This window comes from Hydra vulgaris, chromosome 09 (genome assembly GCF_038396675.1).
Source record: "Hydra vulgaris chromosome 09, alternate assembly HydraT2T_AEP".
Lineage (NCBI taxonomy): Eukaryota > Metazoa > Cnidaria > Hydrozoa > Anthoathecata > Hydridae > Hydra > Hydra vulgaris.
Window position 1 is genome coordinate 61,650,070 of NC_088928.1, and position 17,427 is coordinate 61,667,496.

At 30.3% G+C, this 17,427-nt stretch overlaps 1 protein-coding gene across 1 annotated transcript in view; it reads right to left on the bottom strand.

Moving 5' to 3' along the window:
• Nucleotides 1–4,923: 4,923 nt before the first annotated feature.
• LOC101237023 (spatacsin) overlaps nt 4,924–17,427 on the bottom strand; it is a 156,174-nt gene continuing 143,670 nt past the window's right edge. Inside the window, exon 45 of the mRNA XM_065806270.1 lies at nt 4,924–5,195. Coding sequence (XP_065662342.1) covers nt 5,018–5,195 — 178 coding nt within the window. The 3' untranslated portion in view covers nt 4,924–5,017. The remainder of the gene's footprint in view (nt 5,196–17,427) is intronic.

Consider the following 17,427-nt stretch of genomic DNA (forward strand, 5'->3'; position numbering starts at 1 on the left):
TCCTACCATCATATATTTTATAAAAATTGTAAATTTGTATCAGTTATATAGATAGAATCACAATATTGTAAAGATAAAAGAACAAAAAAAAAAAAAAAAAAAAAAAAAAAAAAAAAAAAAAAAAAAAAAAAATATTTTTATTTTTTATTAAATAAACCGTATTTGAATTGTATTTTTTATAAGTGAACGACTATTTATTTCTAAAAAATTCTTAAGAAATCAAAACTTGTTTTTTTTTTTTAACCTTGATGTTGATGGCTCGCAGACGTACAAGGAGAAGCGGACACCGTCGTAGACATCGTCATCATAGAGGAGAAAGGAAAATTTATATCGCGAGTTAAAAATTTTGCCAAACGATTACTTAAATCAGACGTAGGAGGTTACGCGCTCGATTATCTACAAAAACAACGTAATGGGTAAAATATTTTGTTGTAGCGCTTGCAAAATAAAAAGTAAGATTAAAAAAAGAATCAAAAAACGTAAAAGAATTCGCGGAGCAGGAGACTTTTTAAAAACACTTTCAGCTCTATACTTGTTTAACAATTCACCTCAATTTAGACTTTTAGCTAAAGCTGTTCCTCCTTGTTCTTTAGTATCCTAACAACAACATCTTCAGTATCCTAACAACAACAACATCGTCTAACAGATTATCATAAATAACAAATATAAAAGAGTAAATTTAGACTTTAAAAAGTGAGTGGTTGTATATAAAAAACTTTACTTAAGGTTAAACTCAACGTAATGCATAAAAAAAGAAATTTGTCTTCTTAAACGTTTTCTACCTGCGCCTTAAAAGGCGCAGGTAGAAAACGTTCAAGAAGAAGAATGCGTGGTAAATTTTTACCATTGTTACTAGCATCTGAAATAGGTCCAACTTTATTATCTTCTCTTATACCACGACAAAAAAATGTATAAAAAAAAAAAGAATTAAAAATTTTTTTTTATAAAAGACGAAGAACAAGACGAATACGTGGAAAATTTCTACCCTTGTTAGGAACACTCACATCTCGCCTTATACCAAGTCTATTACCTACAATTCAACTTTTTCAACATTCATATATCATCACGGGGCACGTTGACCCACTTTCTTTTTGATGAGCGACTTTTCAGAATTTTAGGTTTTTGTTTTTTTTTTCAATGGAAAAAGATCAGCCCTAGCCTATCCTTAAGTAACATTAAAAGCTTAATTTTCACCAACATCTTTTTATTATTATTATTATTTTATGATTTTTTTTTTAATTAAAAAAAATTATAGTTTGAAGTATGTTAGTTCTTAGTAAGCAACTGTTCAAATATTAAAAAAAAAACAACGTAAAATTAATTATTTAATTCTTATTATTTACCCCAAGTTTATTTTTAGTTTAAAAACGTTTGAAAACACAAAATATTATTATCGGAAATTAAATGAGCAATTAAGCAAAAAAAAAATTTATAGGAGCGGTTATAACATATGGCTAACGTGCCCCATTTGAATTGGGTCAATCTGTCCCATCAATCCAATAATGTTGATCACCAATGAACATATTAACTTCAAAAAAAAACTGATCAAAACTTACATTGTTAAAATTTGTACAATTTATATTGTATAAAATTGTGAAAAAAAAATCGTAAAAACGGTCCCACACTTCTTACTATGATCCAATAGAATTTTTTTGGAAAAAGTATTGAACTACAACATTCACCTTCATTTCCAGCTTGCTGAACTCGATTGGCATACCTAACAGTATGGCCAACATGTCCCAGTCCCGCCATGGCCAACCTTTTTTTTAGTTTAGAATATATTTTGCTGTTTAATAAAATAAGTTACATAAGATTATCACGTAATAAAATATATAAACAAATAAGACAATTTAAAAAACAGACCGGGACTCAAAGAAGATATGGGTGATACAATACCACCACAATCTTTTCATAGAGCCCCTTGAAAAAATAAAATGTCGTCAAAATGTTCAAATAAACTGCAGATAAAAGTAAGATGTAAAAACTTCAAATTTAAATACTCAAGGATTTAAAATATATACACCATTGCATAAATAACTACAAAAGATATGTACAATTAATTTTTCAAAGAATAAAAAAGTAAAACTATTTTGATAAAACTTAACGGAGTTCTTGTAATTCCTCCGAATTAAAAATGTGTTTTTTTGCTAGCAACTTAAATGAGTTTAATGATTTTACCATTGTATCTTTTTTAGCTTCTTTTTTTTTTAAATAGTTCCATATTTTTGGTCCGCGAAATGCTATTGAACACTCTGTAAACTTGTTTAGTTTCTTAGGCAATTTAAAGAAATTTGATTGGTTTGTTCTAAGGAAATACTTTTCATTTATATTTTTTTTAAACTTACAATTAAAATTTACTGGAGTTAGGTTATTTGTAAACTTATACATAAATTTATACAAAAATTAGGTGTTGATAAATATTTATTTCATAAATATTCATCATTTTCATGTCAAGCATTAAGGGTTTCGTGTGCTCCCTATCCCTAATATTTAAAAAAAAATCCCTTTAAAAAAATTTTTTTATTTAATTTTATTTAATTTTTATTTAATTTTATTTAAAACCTATCCCTAATATTTTTATTTTTAGTATCTAAAATCCTAATTTTTCAAAATAATGGCATTTAAATATTGAGATGATTTAAATATTTATTATAAACCACATGCTTTGATTTTATGCTCAGGTTTTCGAAGCAGAACTTTAAAAGTGATTCCATTTCATTTCGGATTTCCATTTAAGATTGGTCATTGATCAATAATAAGACCAATTTTGATAAAAATCTTGGTGAGCAGCTTCGACGGATTATTCATTACGGGGCTTAAAGGAGGATTCTTTGTGACTTATGAAACATTTGATGAAGTAGAAGACGGTGCGAGTTTTGGGTTCTACATTGGCATCAATTATCATTGAGTAGTACCTTTTGAAAAATTTAATTTTTTCAGCGAAGTCTGGCTGAACAAAGAGTCCAAAACCAGCCTTGACAACTAAATTGAAACTTGACTACTTCAATTATAAAAAAGATGCTGGGAACCAAGTTTGTCTCAGTAAGTTGCTGCAAAACATACACGCTTTTAAAAAGCTTTTTGAATTACTTTCCATCGAAGAAAAATGATAAAAAGGGCTCAATTGAGTGTGAAATGCTGCTTTAAGCAGTTTTAAGTTTTGATTAAGCCCATTTTTCACAAGTTTTACAAAGCTTAGACAAAACTTGAGAAAATCTTTGTTCACTAAGTAACCGAAGAGCAAAACTACAGTAGACCGGTCAAATTACCTATTTTGAACCACTGAATTTCCGCTATAAAATGGATATAATTATATAAATATATTTTTAATTAAAAACTACTGCTTTTAGTTTTTTATAAACAAATTTTATTTTCATAAAAAAGCTATACAGAAGAAAATGCAAAATTCACCAAAATTTGTTTGGAAAATTGGTTGTCTAAAAAAGTTATTATTTCTAAAAAATTATAAATTTCTTTCTTTTAAAGAACATAAATCAAGAAAGGAAGCTGGAAATCAGTTAGTTTTTTACATAAAACAAAGAACATTAAAAACATTTAATTAATAGATATTAGGAACAATTTTTGAAATTTGTATAACGAGCCATGGGTAAAGAGAAAAACAGGGTTTTAAAAGTATTTTAGGTTTTTTAAACAGATTGACCAATCATATTATTGGAAAGAGCACATTTTAAAGTTTAATGCAATAACTTAAATTTTAGTACAGATTAAAGACACAAAAATAAAAAATAACGACAAAAAGATAACAAAAATTTACTTACTAATGACAGTTTTTTTTTAAAATATTATTTCGCTTTAAGAAAACTTATTCATAGTTATCAGTGACACTGTTAACTATAATAAGTTGCAGCAACCCTTTACACCCCAATAACCTTTCAAGATTTTTACTTTGAAGTTATAAAGATGCTTCAAAAAGACCTTTTCGGTTTTAATAAAATTAGTGTCAGTAAAAAAATTTGATTTGAAAATTGGGTTTTAGGTATGTTATACAATAGAACGCATGACGGTTTTTGTTTAAAAAGATTAGTTTTAAAGTTTCTAATTTAGGCTCGGATTTAGGCATGGACACTGGGACCACCATCAATTTAGGGGTAAGTAAACATTAGATGTTATTAATAAGTTTTTTATGCAGTGAAACCTTTTGTGCTTTCATCTTTGCAAAATCAGTGACCACGTCCTCGAAGTTCACGGACAATGTCTGCCTCTAGCGCGTCTATTAAGAATCGTTTTATCCTTATATATTCTGTTGTTCCAGATTTTTCAATGCCTTTTTTCTCATGAAGCAATCTATTTTTGACTTAAGACATCTTTGAAGATTTTATTGTTGCAGCAACCAAGAAATCGGAAGATATACGAAGAAATTTCTTGAAACCCTTTCCCCGGTAGATTTTTAAGAAATTTTCTTTATAATAAATGCAACTTTTTTTTAACTGATGAAAATGTTACCTAAATTTATACTTTTCAAGACTACTCTTAAATATTTACAAAAACAGAAAGCGCTGTTGAGGCTATAGAGCTCAACGAATAAAAACAGAGGCAACTAGCCTTGAAAGATTTTTGTGCGTATTCGTAATTCAACGCTTAATTTAAGAATTTAGAAAGTCCTATGGTTTATGAACAGAATTTAATTAAAAATAACTTTTAGAAAAAAATTTTTTAGAAAAAACTTTTAGAAAAAAAAAAAAGTTTCTATAAAACTATTTATACAAGATAGCAAAAGACTTCAAATTTTAAAGAAAAATATTTTTGTATGTTATGTCAAAATAAAAATATATTCTGCCCGTTAAATTAAAAAAAAAAAAACTTTTGCTATATAAAGAAAAAAAGTAATGTTTATATATTTATGTAATAAATTTCTGTCATTAAACAAAAACAATAACTTATGAATAAAAAAATATATATATAAAATTAAATTCACTTTAAATAACTTTAAGAGAGTCTCTACCGAACTTTACATGAAAAACATTTGGTCTCTTAAGAAGGTTCCAGCTGAACTTTATTACATGTAAAACATTTGGTCTCTTAAGAAGGCTCCAGCTGAACTTTCGTTCAGGGATTTTTCCATATCAGTAAAACCAAGTTCTTTGTATACTTTTAACTTCACTTTAACATCCCGAACGTAGGACAAAATCTTTCTCATGTTACTAATCACAAAGGTAGATTTGCTCAATCGTGCCCTAAAAAAAAGAACGCATTTACCAATTACAAAAGCTAGAACAATTACGAACAGTTACAATTGTAGCACATAGCGAGATAACACGTAGAGGAGAGAAAAGCGAGTTGATCTTAACTTGATTTTTTTAATTAATTTAATTTTTTATAAACTATAAAATATTCTGTTGACGTCTTTCATAAAAAAAAAGGGTTTGAACGGGCAGGTCATGGATTTTTGGTGTTTAAGATAACTTTTAACGATAGTGCAAACTTTAAATTTTGAAATATTGATACTGGTATCAAATAAGAATTTCTTACGAAAAGTTACAGTGATGGAGCATGGGAAAAAAATAAAACCTGAAAAATTGGGACCCACTGTCCTAAATGTGAAAAGAAGAAAAAAATAAATTTCTTAATGTAGTATCTTAAAATAGATCAGAACTAATCGGAAAAGTGAATTTATCTAAAAAAAAATTTCTTATCGTGTAAAAATAAAAAACAAGGAAAGCTTGAAACCCCCTCCATTTGAGGAGGTTTTCAACTTAACGCGGCTATAACTTTTGAAAGTTAAAATTTTTTTTACTAAATGAGAATTTAGAGTTTTTTTTAAGTTCTATTATTGCCCCCTTCCCTAACAAATATTTGGACTTTGGTGCCTTAATTTTATGGCAAATTTTAAATAATACCTTAATTACGGTAAATAACGTTTACATTACAGGTTAAATAGTTTAGTTTAGTTTATTTTAGTAATCAATAATTTAAAAATATATACAACAATCCTTAATAAATTTATAGACTTTTGAAAAATCATAAATGTTTGCTATTACCAACGAAGAATTGCGGCAGGGTATTCCACTGCAAAACAATACGGTTCGTGAAAAATTTCTCTCTTGGCATGCAATTGAGTACTCTTTGTTGTGCAAGTCTTTAATTATGACCACGCATAATATACTTTGATAACGAAGGACGATTGAGTGGTACGTGAAAGTTTATTTCATCGATTTCACGTATGAACTTGAACATAAGAATTAAATCACCTCTTATTCTTCTTTCTTGAAATGTCGTAAGACCTAAAATGACTCTTCGCTGTTCGGCAGTGCGATGCTTAATCTCAGAAATGGTTTTTGTAGCACGGTTTTGAACTTTTTCTAGCGCTCCTATGTCTGCCCGTTGGTACGGTGACCACGCTTGGATAGTTTACTCTAGGTGAGGACGAACGTACGTGGTATACAGTTGTTTCCACAGTGAAAAACTACGACTGCGAAAAGTTTTTTCAGCCTCCCTAAGGAGCGTTTAGCATTCACCGCAGCTGCTGAAACTTGAGCGTAGAGTTTGATCTGATGTTCCAATTTGTCTGGAAGATCATTAATGTACAGAAGAAACAATAATGAACCCAAGACCGAACTTTGCGGTACGCCGCTAATAACGTTTTTCCAATCTGATGTACAATCTCCAATAACGACTCTCTGCTGCCTTCCTGAGAGTCATGCTTTAATCCATGCGTGAAGCTCCTCTTTAATTCCGTAGTTTTAAATTTTGTGGAGAAGTCTATTGTGTGGAACTCTGTCTAAGGCTTTTGCCAGATCTGTGAAGATTACGTCTGTAGCGTATCCTAGGTACATAGCTTCTGTTAAAAGATCAAGTGTTTCCAGAAGGTTTGTAAAGCACGACTTTTTGAAAACGCAACTGTGTTGGTTTTTTGATATAAGACCGTTTATAATACAATGATTTAAAATCTGGTCTCGAACGAAACGCTCTATAACTTTACAAGGGATACTAGTGAGTGATACTGGCTTGTAATTAGATGCTTTTGGTTTGGAGCCCTTCTTGAATATCGGTGTTATATTTGAGCGCCTCCAGTTGTCTGGCGCCTCACCTTTAGAAAGTGAAGTCGGAAAAATAAAGGTAAGTGGAACGGAAAACGCTGCTGCACACATTTTTAGAAGCCTTGGATGGACGCCATCGATGCCCATCGTCTTGTTCCCGTCAAGGTTTTCAAGTCTTTTCTGTACTTCATCATGTGCAATAAACTGCGTCGTACATGTCACTTCTGTCCTTGGTTTAAAAGTGTTCATATTTGGTATATAAAGCTTGCAAGCGTATTCTCTCTTTTGATGTAAAATGTATAAACAATATTTCTCTGTTTTGTATACTTCCTTGTGGTATACCGCAAGAAAATTTATCAATAGATACTATGAACATTAATAAATTAACAGTAGTTAAAAAAATCTTTAAAAAATTGATTAGTGTTGCTTGTATCGTTTCAAAATTAAAAAACATTAAAAAATCTCATAAAGATAATAGAGTCTTAGTCTAATTTTGTTTTTAAAAGGATCAGGAATGATAGAAGTTAAAGAAGCAAGTGTGAAACTGAACAGAATACATAAGTTCTTTTTAAAATCATTTGATTTGAACAATGAAAACTTTCCTAATGGCATTTTTACTAAATATAGAAAAGCATTAGAAAGATTTGAAAAAGGGAATAGGAACATTATTCTGAGAAAACTGTATGATATCTGAAAAGTTAAAGTTAGTATTCTTAACAGAAACCAGCCATTCTGGGTTTGTGACACCTGTGAGATTGCTTGAATTACAATTACCCCAGGGTTAACATCTGAAAATAGCGGGAGAATTAAGTTGGGAAGAGTAAAACCATCATCACCTGAACAATAAAAATATATAAAAGGTGCAGGGTTGTCATTGGAAATGTCAAGGCAGGATTACCCTTCCCTTGCACTCTCACAATGAGAAGAGAAAATTTAACAGAAGAACTTGACAAAGGTAAGGCGAACCTTTTATTCTAGATTTAATATTTCAATAAAACTTCAATGCTCAAAAGTATTGAAAAGAAAATTTGAGGAAGAGGGGACTAAAATTAAGGTTGTAGCCAAAGGTAAAGCCATTGCTGTTAAAAAATCGAAAAGCTCTGTAAAAGTGCTTTTTCCAGTTGAAAAAACCCTAATTTAGGAAATAAACAAATTTAAAAACACTTGTGGACTTTGTAATACTCAGGGAGCCAAAGTTCTTAGCATATTTAGAAACTGGAAGGGAAGAGATTTATTTGAAAGCAATGTGAGAGAGAAATTAAGTAAAGAATATAGGTTTTTAAATGATTATTTTGATGTTAAAGAAATATAATTTTTGAAAAAGATTCAAGACAATGAATTTATAGCAGAGATGTAGTCAAGACAGTAAAGGTCAAGAGTAATACTAAATCCAGGACGTTTGGGCTCAAGACCAAAACTAAGACTTAAGACTTCAATGCCAAGACCAAGACATCAAAAAGTTAACCAAAGACTCAGACCAAGACTTTAAAAATTTTCACAAGAATAAGATGAAGACATATATTCTTAGAAGTTCAACAAAATAAGACACATGGGTAAACATGTTTATTTTTAGCTGATGCATCATTATACCATTTATACACATTACTCTATAACAAAACTACTATGTAACTACTCATTTATAATTATGTTATTGCAAATTGTATAAACTTAATAATAACAGAAAACTAAGAGGTTTCTTGTAATGTTAAAAACAAAATGTGCCCATAAGAAACGATGCAAGATCATCACATTGTGAAACTAAGAATAACGCACATATAGCAGACATGCAGATTTTTTTTTTTTGTAACTACATTAGCCACATACTATAATTACAAAAGAAAATTTAAAGTAAAATTTAAGTATTTAATTTTAGTATGAAGTAAAACAGACAACTATGCATCACTTTATTATATAACAAGTTAATCTTAGCAATGACAATTAATTAATAATTACTAATCCATCCATTTTGTTGATATTTTTTGTAAGGATCAAGAAAGTACAAGACATTAAAGATCCGAGACCAAGACAAAGACCAATACTCCAGGCTACCAAGACTTAAATTATGAGACCTACATCTTTGGTTTATTATAAAAACATTAAAGGACTGATTGAGAGTAATAAAGGAGAGAAAATTGTTAAAAGATTACATTCTAAAAGTGACAAAAATAAGTTGAAGAAAAATGATGGAATGAGGAAAAATTAAGTAATGAAAAATACAAAGATGGTGGCATAAACATATTGTTTATTATTGGCTTAACAGAAAACGCTGAATCTCATTCAAATCTTGAGAAATTTATCACTAATTTAAAGCTGATTTAAAATACTTTTGTAATTTGTTAGTTTTTTTATTTTAACATCTTCACTTAAACAAGGTTGCAAGGAACCACAATTAGAGTTGTAAGTTACTGGAAGAAAAAAAAAAGATGTTTATAGAGCGAGATAACGATTAAAAGACGACTTAGAATATTGCAAATTATATGAATTAGGAAAATAAGATGAAGGAAGCCAATTCCAAAGAACTAAAGTTCATGGAAAAAAACCGGCGAATAAGAATTTACACAGTCACAGTAACAAGATGAGACATAATGGAATGATAAGTAACAACAGAATGAAGAATTTCAGTAGAGTGTCATGTCAGATCAGGTCAAAATGTAAGGTCAGGTTATACTGCAACTGGTAACATGTAACTCAGTACAATCTACTTCATGTCCTGCTGCCGTGTAGGATAGGCTTTTTTAGGCAAAGGCTAGGAGAAGCCAACTCCGACTTAAAACACCCCCTGCCTTGGGGCTCTTGGTTGAGTAAAGGGTAGAGATGGTGTCTCGATAAAATTACTCATCTTGGGCAGATGTTAATGCATCCGGCTACTGTCTTGTAGAAGGCCTCCTAAGCAAAGACTTAAGGGGTAAACAGATTCTATCTGTTGACCAGTCTTGCACCCCTTCTTCCTCTATTAGGCTGGCACAGATGTATTTTCAACACATTGTTTCCAGATTAGGATGTTGAATGCTGTATCTTCTTGACTCAATGCATGGGTTACCTTGTGACTCATTCTATTATCTCCTAATGAGGGTACAACTCTAAAACTCAGTTTTATGGTTCTGAGGCTGGCTGGTTGTCATGTTTCCTGAACTCTGTGATTCATATAATTTGCAATCTTCTAAGTTGTCGGTCAATTGTTATCTTGCTCTACAATCTTCATCTTTTCTCTTCTAGTAACTTCCAACTCTGATAGTGGTTGCTTGCAGTCTTGTGAAAAAAAAAAGATGGTACGAGAGACACTTGCACTTTAGAACAGTGCTCATTATAGTATTTTTCGAAAAGAAAAAAAGAAGCAACATTACAACGATGTGACAGTGGTTGAAGGTTGGCTGCAAGAGCAGGTCCAACTATAATTATAATCCATTTTTGCATCTTGACTAAACAAAAAAAGGCATCATTCAAAGATCTGCTCCAGATATGGCAACCGTATTCCATACAAGAACAGATTTCAGATTTATAGAGATAAAGAATAAAATCCAGATAAAGGGATGCAAGCACTATAAAGGGATGCAAGCTTAGCAGATGCTAATTTTGCAATTGATTTGATATATGGTTTCCAAAAAAGATTGGAAGTAAAGTTAGTCCAAGAAAGCGAAGGGCAGATGACTCATCTAGTCAATACTATTTATAAATCTATGAAGATCTAGATTGTTGCAATAATGATCAGTTGAAAAAATTCGAGTTTTATCTGAGTTAAAGTTCACCAGCCATTGTGAGCTCCATTCTGTAGCAGAACTGAGATCCTTTTCAAGCTAAAATGCTCCCTCCAAGCAATCAGAAAGTGTTGGCTTTTTATTATGAAAAGAATAAATGGTAGTATCATCAGCAAACAATGCCACCTTGAATGTGAGAATGTTTGGAAGATCATTAATGTAAATTAAAAAGAGTATAGGGCCAAGAATAGAACCTTAGTGAACCCCTGAAGTTACAGGATATGAAGAAGAGTGCTGTCCATTGAAGACAACTTTTATACTACAATTAGTAAAGAAGGATTCAATAATCTTAAAGATGTTACCTGATACACAGTAAGAAGAAATCTTATGGAGAAGACCAGCATGCCAAACATTATCAAAAGCTTTAGAAATGTCAAGAGTAATAGCCTTAACCTCTCCACTTCTATCTGATGCACAATAAAATCTATTGTTTATTACTGTTAGCAAATCTGCTGCAGAATGATAAGATTGGAATCCATAATGATGATTAGAAACTAAGTTATTAGATTCAAGATAGGAGGTAAAGTGTTTTTTAACTAAAGACTCAAAAACATTGTTTATGATAGGAAGAAGACTTATGGGACGGTAGTTAGATGAGTCAGATCGTTCCCCAGAATTTTTGAAAATAGGGATGCTGCTTTCCAGCAAGCTAGAAAACAAGATTCTGATAGGCACTTGTTAAATAGTTTTGAAAGTATAGACAATAGTTCTGGAGAACACTTCTGGAAGACTATAACAGGAATGTTGTCTGGACCACAAGCTGCAGAAAAGTCTAAGCCAGAAATCACTTTAGATACAGAAGCTGGAGTGATAAGAATGTCAAGCAATGGATCAACCTGTTTGTCGGTTTTTTTAGGTAGATCGCAACTAGTGTAATCAAGAGATGATCATGAAAGTTTCTAGCAAACAATTCAGCTTTGTCTTTAGGTGAGGTGACAAAATCTGAACCATACAAGAGAGGTGGAACAACAGATTTGCTCTTTTTATAGATACTGTTAAAAATTCTCCAGAAGTCATGAGAGCCTAAGTGTTGATATGAAATACAAGATTTCGTGACCTGAGAATAGCACACTTTGCAGCAACACAATGAAAGGAAAACCATGGAGAAGAGTGAAGCTTGACCTGGAATTGTCGAGAGGGAATAAATAATTCCATGCCAGCCTGAATCCACAAAGTTATGTAAAAAGCACATTTTTCAGCAGGAAGGTGAAAGATTTCTACCCAAGGGCCGTCATGAAGAAAATCAGGAAAAGAGTCCCAGTCAGCTTTAAAAGATTTAAAAGATTTGGATTGTCTGAAAGCAAGTTGGAAAGTTGACTATTTGTGTTAGAGATTGAAAAAGACAAATGTTGAGACCTTAACGCCTACATAGTCAATGACACTAGAGCCAAGCCATTCAGTGTGATGAGCATTAAAATCACCAACAACAACGATATTAGCTGAAGGATAAAGAGAAAGGGTTTGGTCAATTTGATCAGAAATAACATCAAAAAGAGTGCAGTCTTGAGATGAAGGAGAGTAATATAAAACAATAAGAAAGGCGATAGAGTGAAGTGGTGCTAAATGAAAGCACATAAAAGAATACCCTGTAGATTCAAACCTTCAAATAGGTTTTTCCCATCAAATAGGTGAATTCTTATGAATGTAAATGCACAGGCCGAGCCATAGTCGATGTGACTATTAGAATCTTTACGAATTAAAGAAAAAATACCATCAACACTAAGATCACAAGATAAGACAACTGAACTCAAATTAGTCTCACAAAGAAAAAGTAGGTCTGGTGAACTTTTCAAGAAATAAGACTCAACAGAAGAAAAGTTACTTCGAAGACCACGAATATTAGTGAATGATAGGTTTAGAGAACTTGGTGATTATGATGGTTTTTTGTGTTTTACAGTTTTTGGTACTTTATTCATCTTTAAAATAGATTAAAGAACTTGACTCAAAGCATGTATAGTACTCAGAACACCATTTAATAGCCCAAGCAATTGCCTCATTACTACTAATAAACCCTAAACCGTAACAAAGGTTCCAAATGTGGCCTCAATAATGCACACTAAATGAACAGGGACACAATTCATGCCCAGCACAAAATTCAAGAAACATGACTACCAGCCAGCCTCAGAACCATAAAACTGAGTTTTAGAGCTGTACCCTCATTAGGAGATAATAGAATGAGTTGCCTAGTCATCAAAAACAGAGACACAAGCAAAACCCATGCATTGAGTCAAGAAGATCCATAATTCAACATTCTAAAGTGGAAACAATGTATTATTAATACATCTGCGCCAGCCTAATAGATAAATGGATGAAGGGGTGCGAGGCTGGTCAACAGATAAAATCTGTTTACCCCTTAAGTCTTTGCCTAGGAGGCCTTTTAAAGAGCCTATGCCTTTTCTGGTTTTGATATGAAATTGGTCAATATATTTTTTGGAATTGGAAGTGCAGCATCAACACATCCATACCCTTGTAACATTATCAAAGAAAAAATGCAAGATTTTGAAAATTATGGTGAGCTCAGTACTCTAGAAAGTATTCATTCATTATCTAATGCTTACAAGGCTGCCTGTAAAAATTGAAATAAAAATCCAAACTTTTAGCTGCATCTTATTTTAATTGCATTAAGTTTCCACTAGTTGATCTGCCTAAAGAAAAATTTTTGCTCTTATGAAACTTCATCTTCTTTGTGGAAATACTAACAGAATTTATGATATATGACAAACCAGAGGAACCAAATTTGCTGCATGGTGGTCAATTAAAAATAATATTCATTTGTTAGAAGAGTTTGTAAAATCTTCCAAACTGGAAAAAGCTGAACATATTAATTTTATAGTTAATTCCTTTAAATGTTAAAAATCTGTTAAAGTTGCATGTCTTTGTTCTAGCTTGTTACCTAAATATAAGTCATCCATTAATGACTATAAAGATGATTTTGCTAAATTTGGTCTACCAGTGTCACTACCAGTGTCACTAAAATTGCATGCATTTATCAAGCATACATGTGAATTTCTTGCACTTATGTCAAATTTTGAATCTGTTAATTTTGATTTTAAAACAGTTTTCCTTTAAAATTAAGTAAGTATAATGTATATGTGTATCATTTGGAAACTATTATTGATTGTAATTGGAAATAAATATAAATATAAACATTAATTTGTGTTGTTTAAACTTTTCTCTAGTTAAAAAACAATTGAATATATACTAAAAGGCTAATTTAAAATTTTTTTATTGTTTAAAAGAAGTAACCTCCAGATATCTATTTACAAAGCAATGTTTAAAAAAAATCACAGTAGTTAGAGTTTGGGAACAATATTATTTTAAAATTAGGTCCAAATATTTGTTAGGGAAGAAGGCAATAATACAAATAATTTAATAAATTTCAATCTATTTTAAAATACAACAAAAAAAAAAGTTATTTTTTTTTTCTTTCTACATTTGGGACAGTGGATCTTGATTTTTCAGGTGCATATTGTTCTCAGGCCCTTGTCACAGTAATTTTTTGTAAAACATTCTCATTTAATACCAGTATTAATATTACAAAATTTAAAGTTTGCACTATCTCTGGAAGTTACCTATCTTAAACACTGAAAATCCATGACCTGCCTGTTTCAATCTCTTTTTTTTTTGAAAGAAAGCCACAGAATATAATCAAAACTTAGATTATAATTGTGCAAAGTATCCTGATTTCGAAAATTCAAACCGTTTTTTGGTGGACATTTAGCAAAAATAATTTATTTTTTCAAATAAATTAATCCCTACTATGATGTGTAACATTAGTATTTACAAAAAATAAATTATTTAAATCAACAAATTAAACTATATAAGACAGTACACACAAACAAAGATATCGTGGGTAAAAAATTTTAAAAGAATTGATTGTAAATATAAATACGTAAAAATATAAATTACAAATCATATATAAAATTAAATAAACTACAATAAGTATAACAAATTATTTTTACAAATTTTGCAAAAGCAAGATTTCCCCTCCCATTTAATAATTCTTCTTTTGAACACCTTTAGTCTATGTACCAACATGGTCCCATTTTCTAGAGAGTCCAATAGCGAGATGGGTCTGTATAAATTATTTCTTGTGGATTTATGTTTATAGATAATGGGTGGTAGGATTAATTTTCTACAACAGCGATATCTATAGGAGGAGGGGGGGGGGGGGATTAATAAAAAGATTTGACATAAACTCTCGGTTTAAGCCATAAATAGATTTAAAAACTATAGTTAATAAAATTTGCAAGATTCTGAGGTGGATCCTTGGGTTATTGCCTAATTTTAGCATATCATTTATTAAGAGATCAGATCTCTTGCGGACAATGCGGCGTCCTTTTTTATGAATTTTATTAATAAGATTATTAGAGAAGTTTAAACTTAGCTACATATTGCTTACTATTATTTATTAATAATATATTGTTTTAAACTTTTATAAGATGCTATAAAAATAGTCTGTGCAACATCTAAGTCTGGCAGAAACAAAAGATGCAGGATTAATTCGCAAAGCTGCTGAGCTAAAAAATAATGAGCGTATACTCTTGCAAATACAAAGTGTGTTGCAATAGAGGTAGGATACTTGACTATGTACTACACATATTAAACTCAAGAGATGTGGAATAACAAACATGTCTTGATAAAAAATAGTTCAAAAATGATGGAGTTACCTTTTAAAAACTGTGACAAAATTGTTGTAAAAAAAATTATCAACAACAATGAAACTCTTGTTGATTTGTTCTATTGCTGAGAGTGAAGTGTCTTCTAAAAAGGTTTATTTCTTTAATAAATCGATTTAAAAGTACTGACATACCAATCAACTAGATTAAAGAAAACACTAATTTCTGAATATCCTAATTTAATATTTCATAAACCAAGTAATAGATCTGAATGTGGTAACAATGTGAACAATGTGAATGATGACAACAATGACAATAATGAAAAGATGAAGAGTGATGATCATGATGGAGACACAGAAGAAACTAAAAAGAATTAGTAAATATTTAAAAACTTGCATTGGAGTTAGGGATTATTCAAGGAATGACTTCACTGTAAATTTTTTCTTTTCACATTAATTAGCAGTAGAAACTGTGTTATATGCAATTATTACAATACACTGTACAACTATTTTATGCATTGTTTTGGGTTTTTACAAAAAATGCTATCTTTATAATAAATGCATTCCAATGAAACACCACAGACGAATTGATTGAAGCACCACTGAAAAATTGATTAAAAGACCACTGATGAATTGATGGAAATATCACTGATGCTTCAAGTTATTCCATTAAAACACCACTGATGAACTGACCAAAACACTAATCAAGAATTGATTGTAGCACCACTGATGGTTTTAGTTATTCCACTGCACAAGATAATTTAACCATTTAGGGAAAAAAACATTTAGTGTTCCAAAAGATACCCAATGTATAAATATTTCAAAAGATACCTAATTTTGTACCTCATAAATAATTGCATAAGATTTAAACCCTGCCACAAACATTAAAAAACAAATACTGCCTAACAAATATGTCTTATTAAAAATACAACTAGTTATATTTTTCTGAAATAATTAAAGTAACATGAACTAAAAAAATATTCTAGTACCATAGAAAATTCATGAAGTTTAAAATATATACAACACAGTAACATTAAAAACTAAAAATAAACTTTGGCACATATGACTGGCTGGAAGTCAAAGCTCAGCCTTTTATTGCCCAGTAGACCACTGTATGGCCTTAAGATAATATTTCGAAGTTTATCCTGTTTTTATTTTTCAATTTTTATTATTTTTTGACAAAAATTTTAATTTCACTAAATTTTAGAGCAGTGATGTCTCTGAAAATCATTTTTAGATTCATTAGAGAAAATTTTGATGCAATTGACTTTGCGTCAATAAGAGCATGTGTTGTAACGGAAAATGATTTGATCAATTTGATCATATATATATCAAGTTTTGTTTTTTTCAAAATTTGATCATATATATATATCACAAAGATAAACATTCTTTTCTTAACATATTCTAATTTCTAAATTCTTTTTTCTGAAAAAAAAAAAGAAATTCTAATATGAACATAATTTCATATTAGGATCATATTTTGCTAATTTAATCACAAAAAAAAAAAAAAAAAAAAATCTAATACGAACATAATCTCATATTAAAATAATATTTTGCTAATTTAATCACAAAAAAAAAAAAAAAAAAATTACAAAAGTTTGTCAAAAAGGAAATTTTTTTTGCAGGAATTCAATATTCTGGTATGAGAGAAAAACCTATGTAAACAAAAAGGTCACATGGTTAACCAAACCAAAAAACCGGAAATAGAACTGAAATGATTAAATTATTTAAAGGAACAAATAAATTCAATAAAATTATTATTTAAAGTTCAATTCAAAATTATTTAAAGTCTAAACTCTGACATCCTTATCTTAGGCTTTTTCATTTAATAGTTATCTGTATTTTCTAACTTGTTTCTCCGCGCAGCAGCCTTGTTCGTCAAGGTTCGTGTTTCGGAATTATAGAGTTGATAGAGGGTTATAACCACTATTAAGTAGCCTCCTCATCTGTAGTGGCCTTCTCGGCCTTGAGGAGGCGAATAACAAAAAAAAAAAAAATTTTAAAAAAATGGTGTTTGAAATAAAAAAAGGATTATTTCAATAAAATGCTGTCAAAA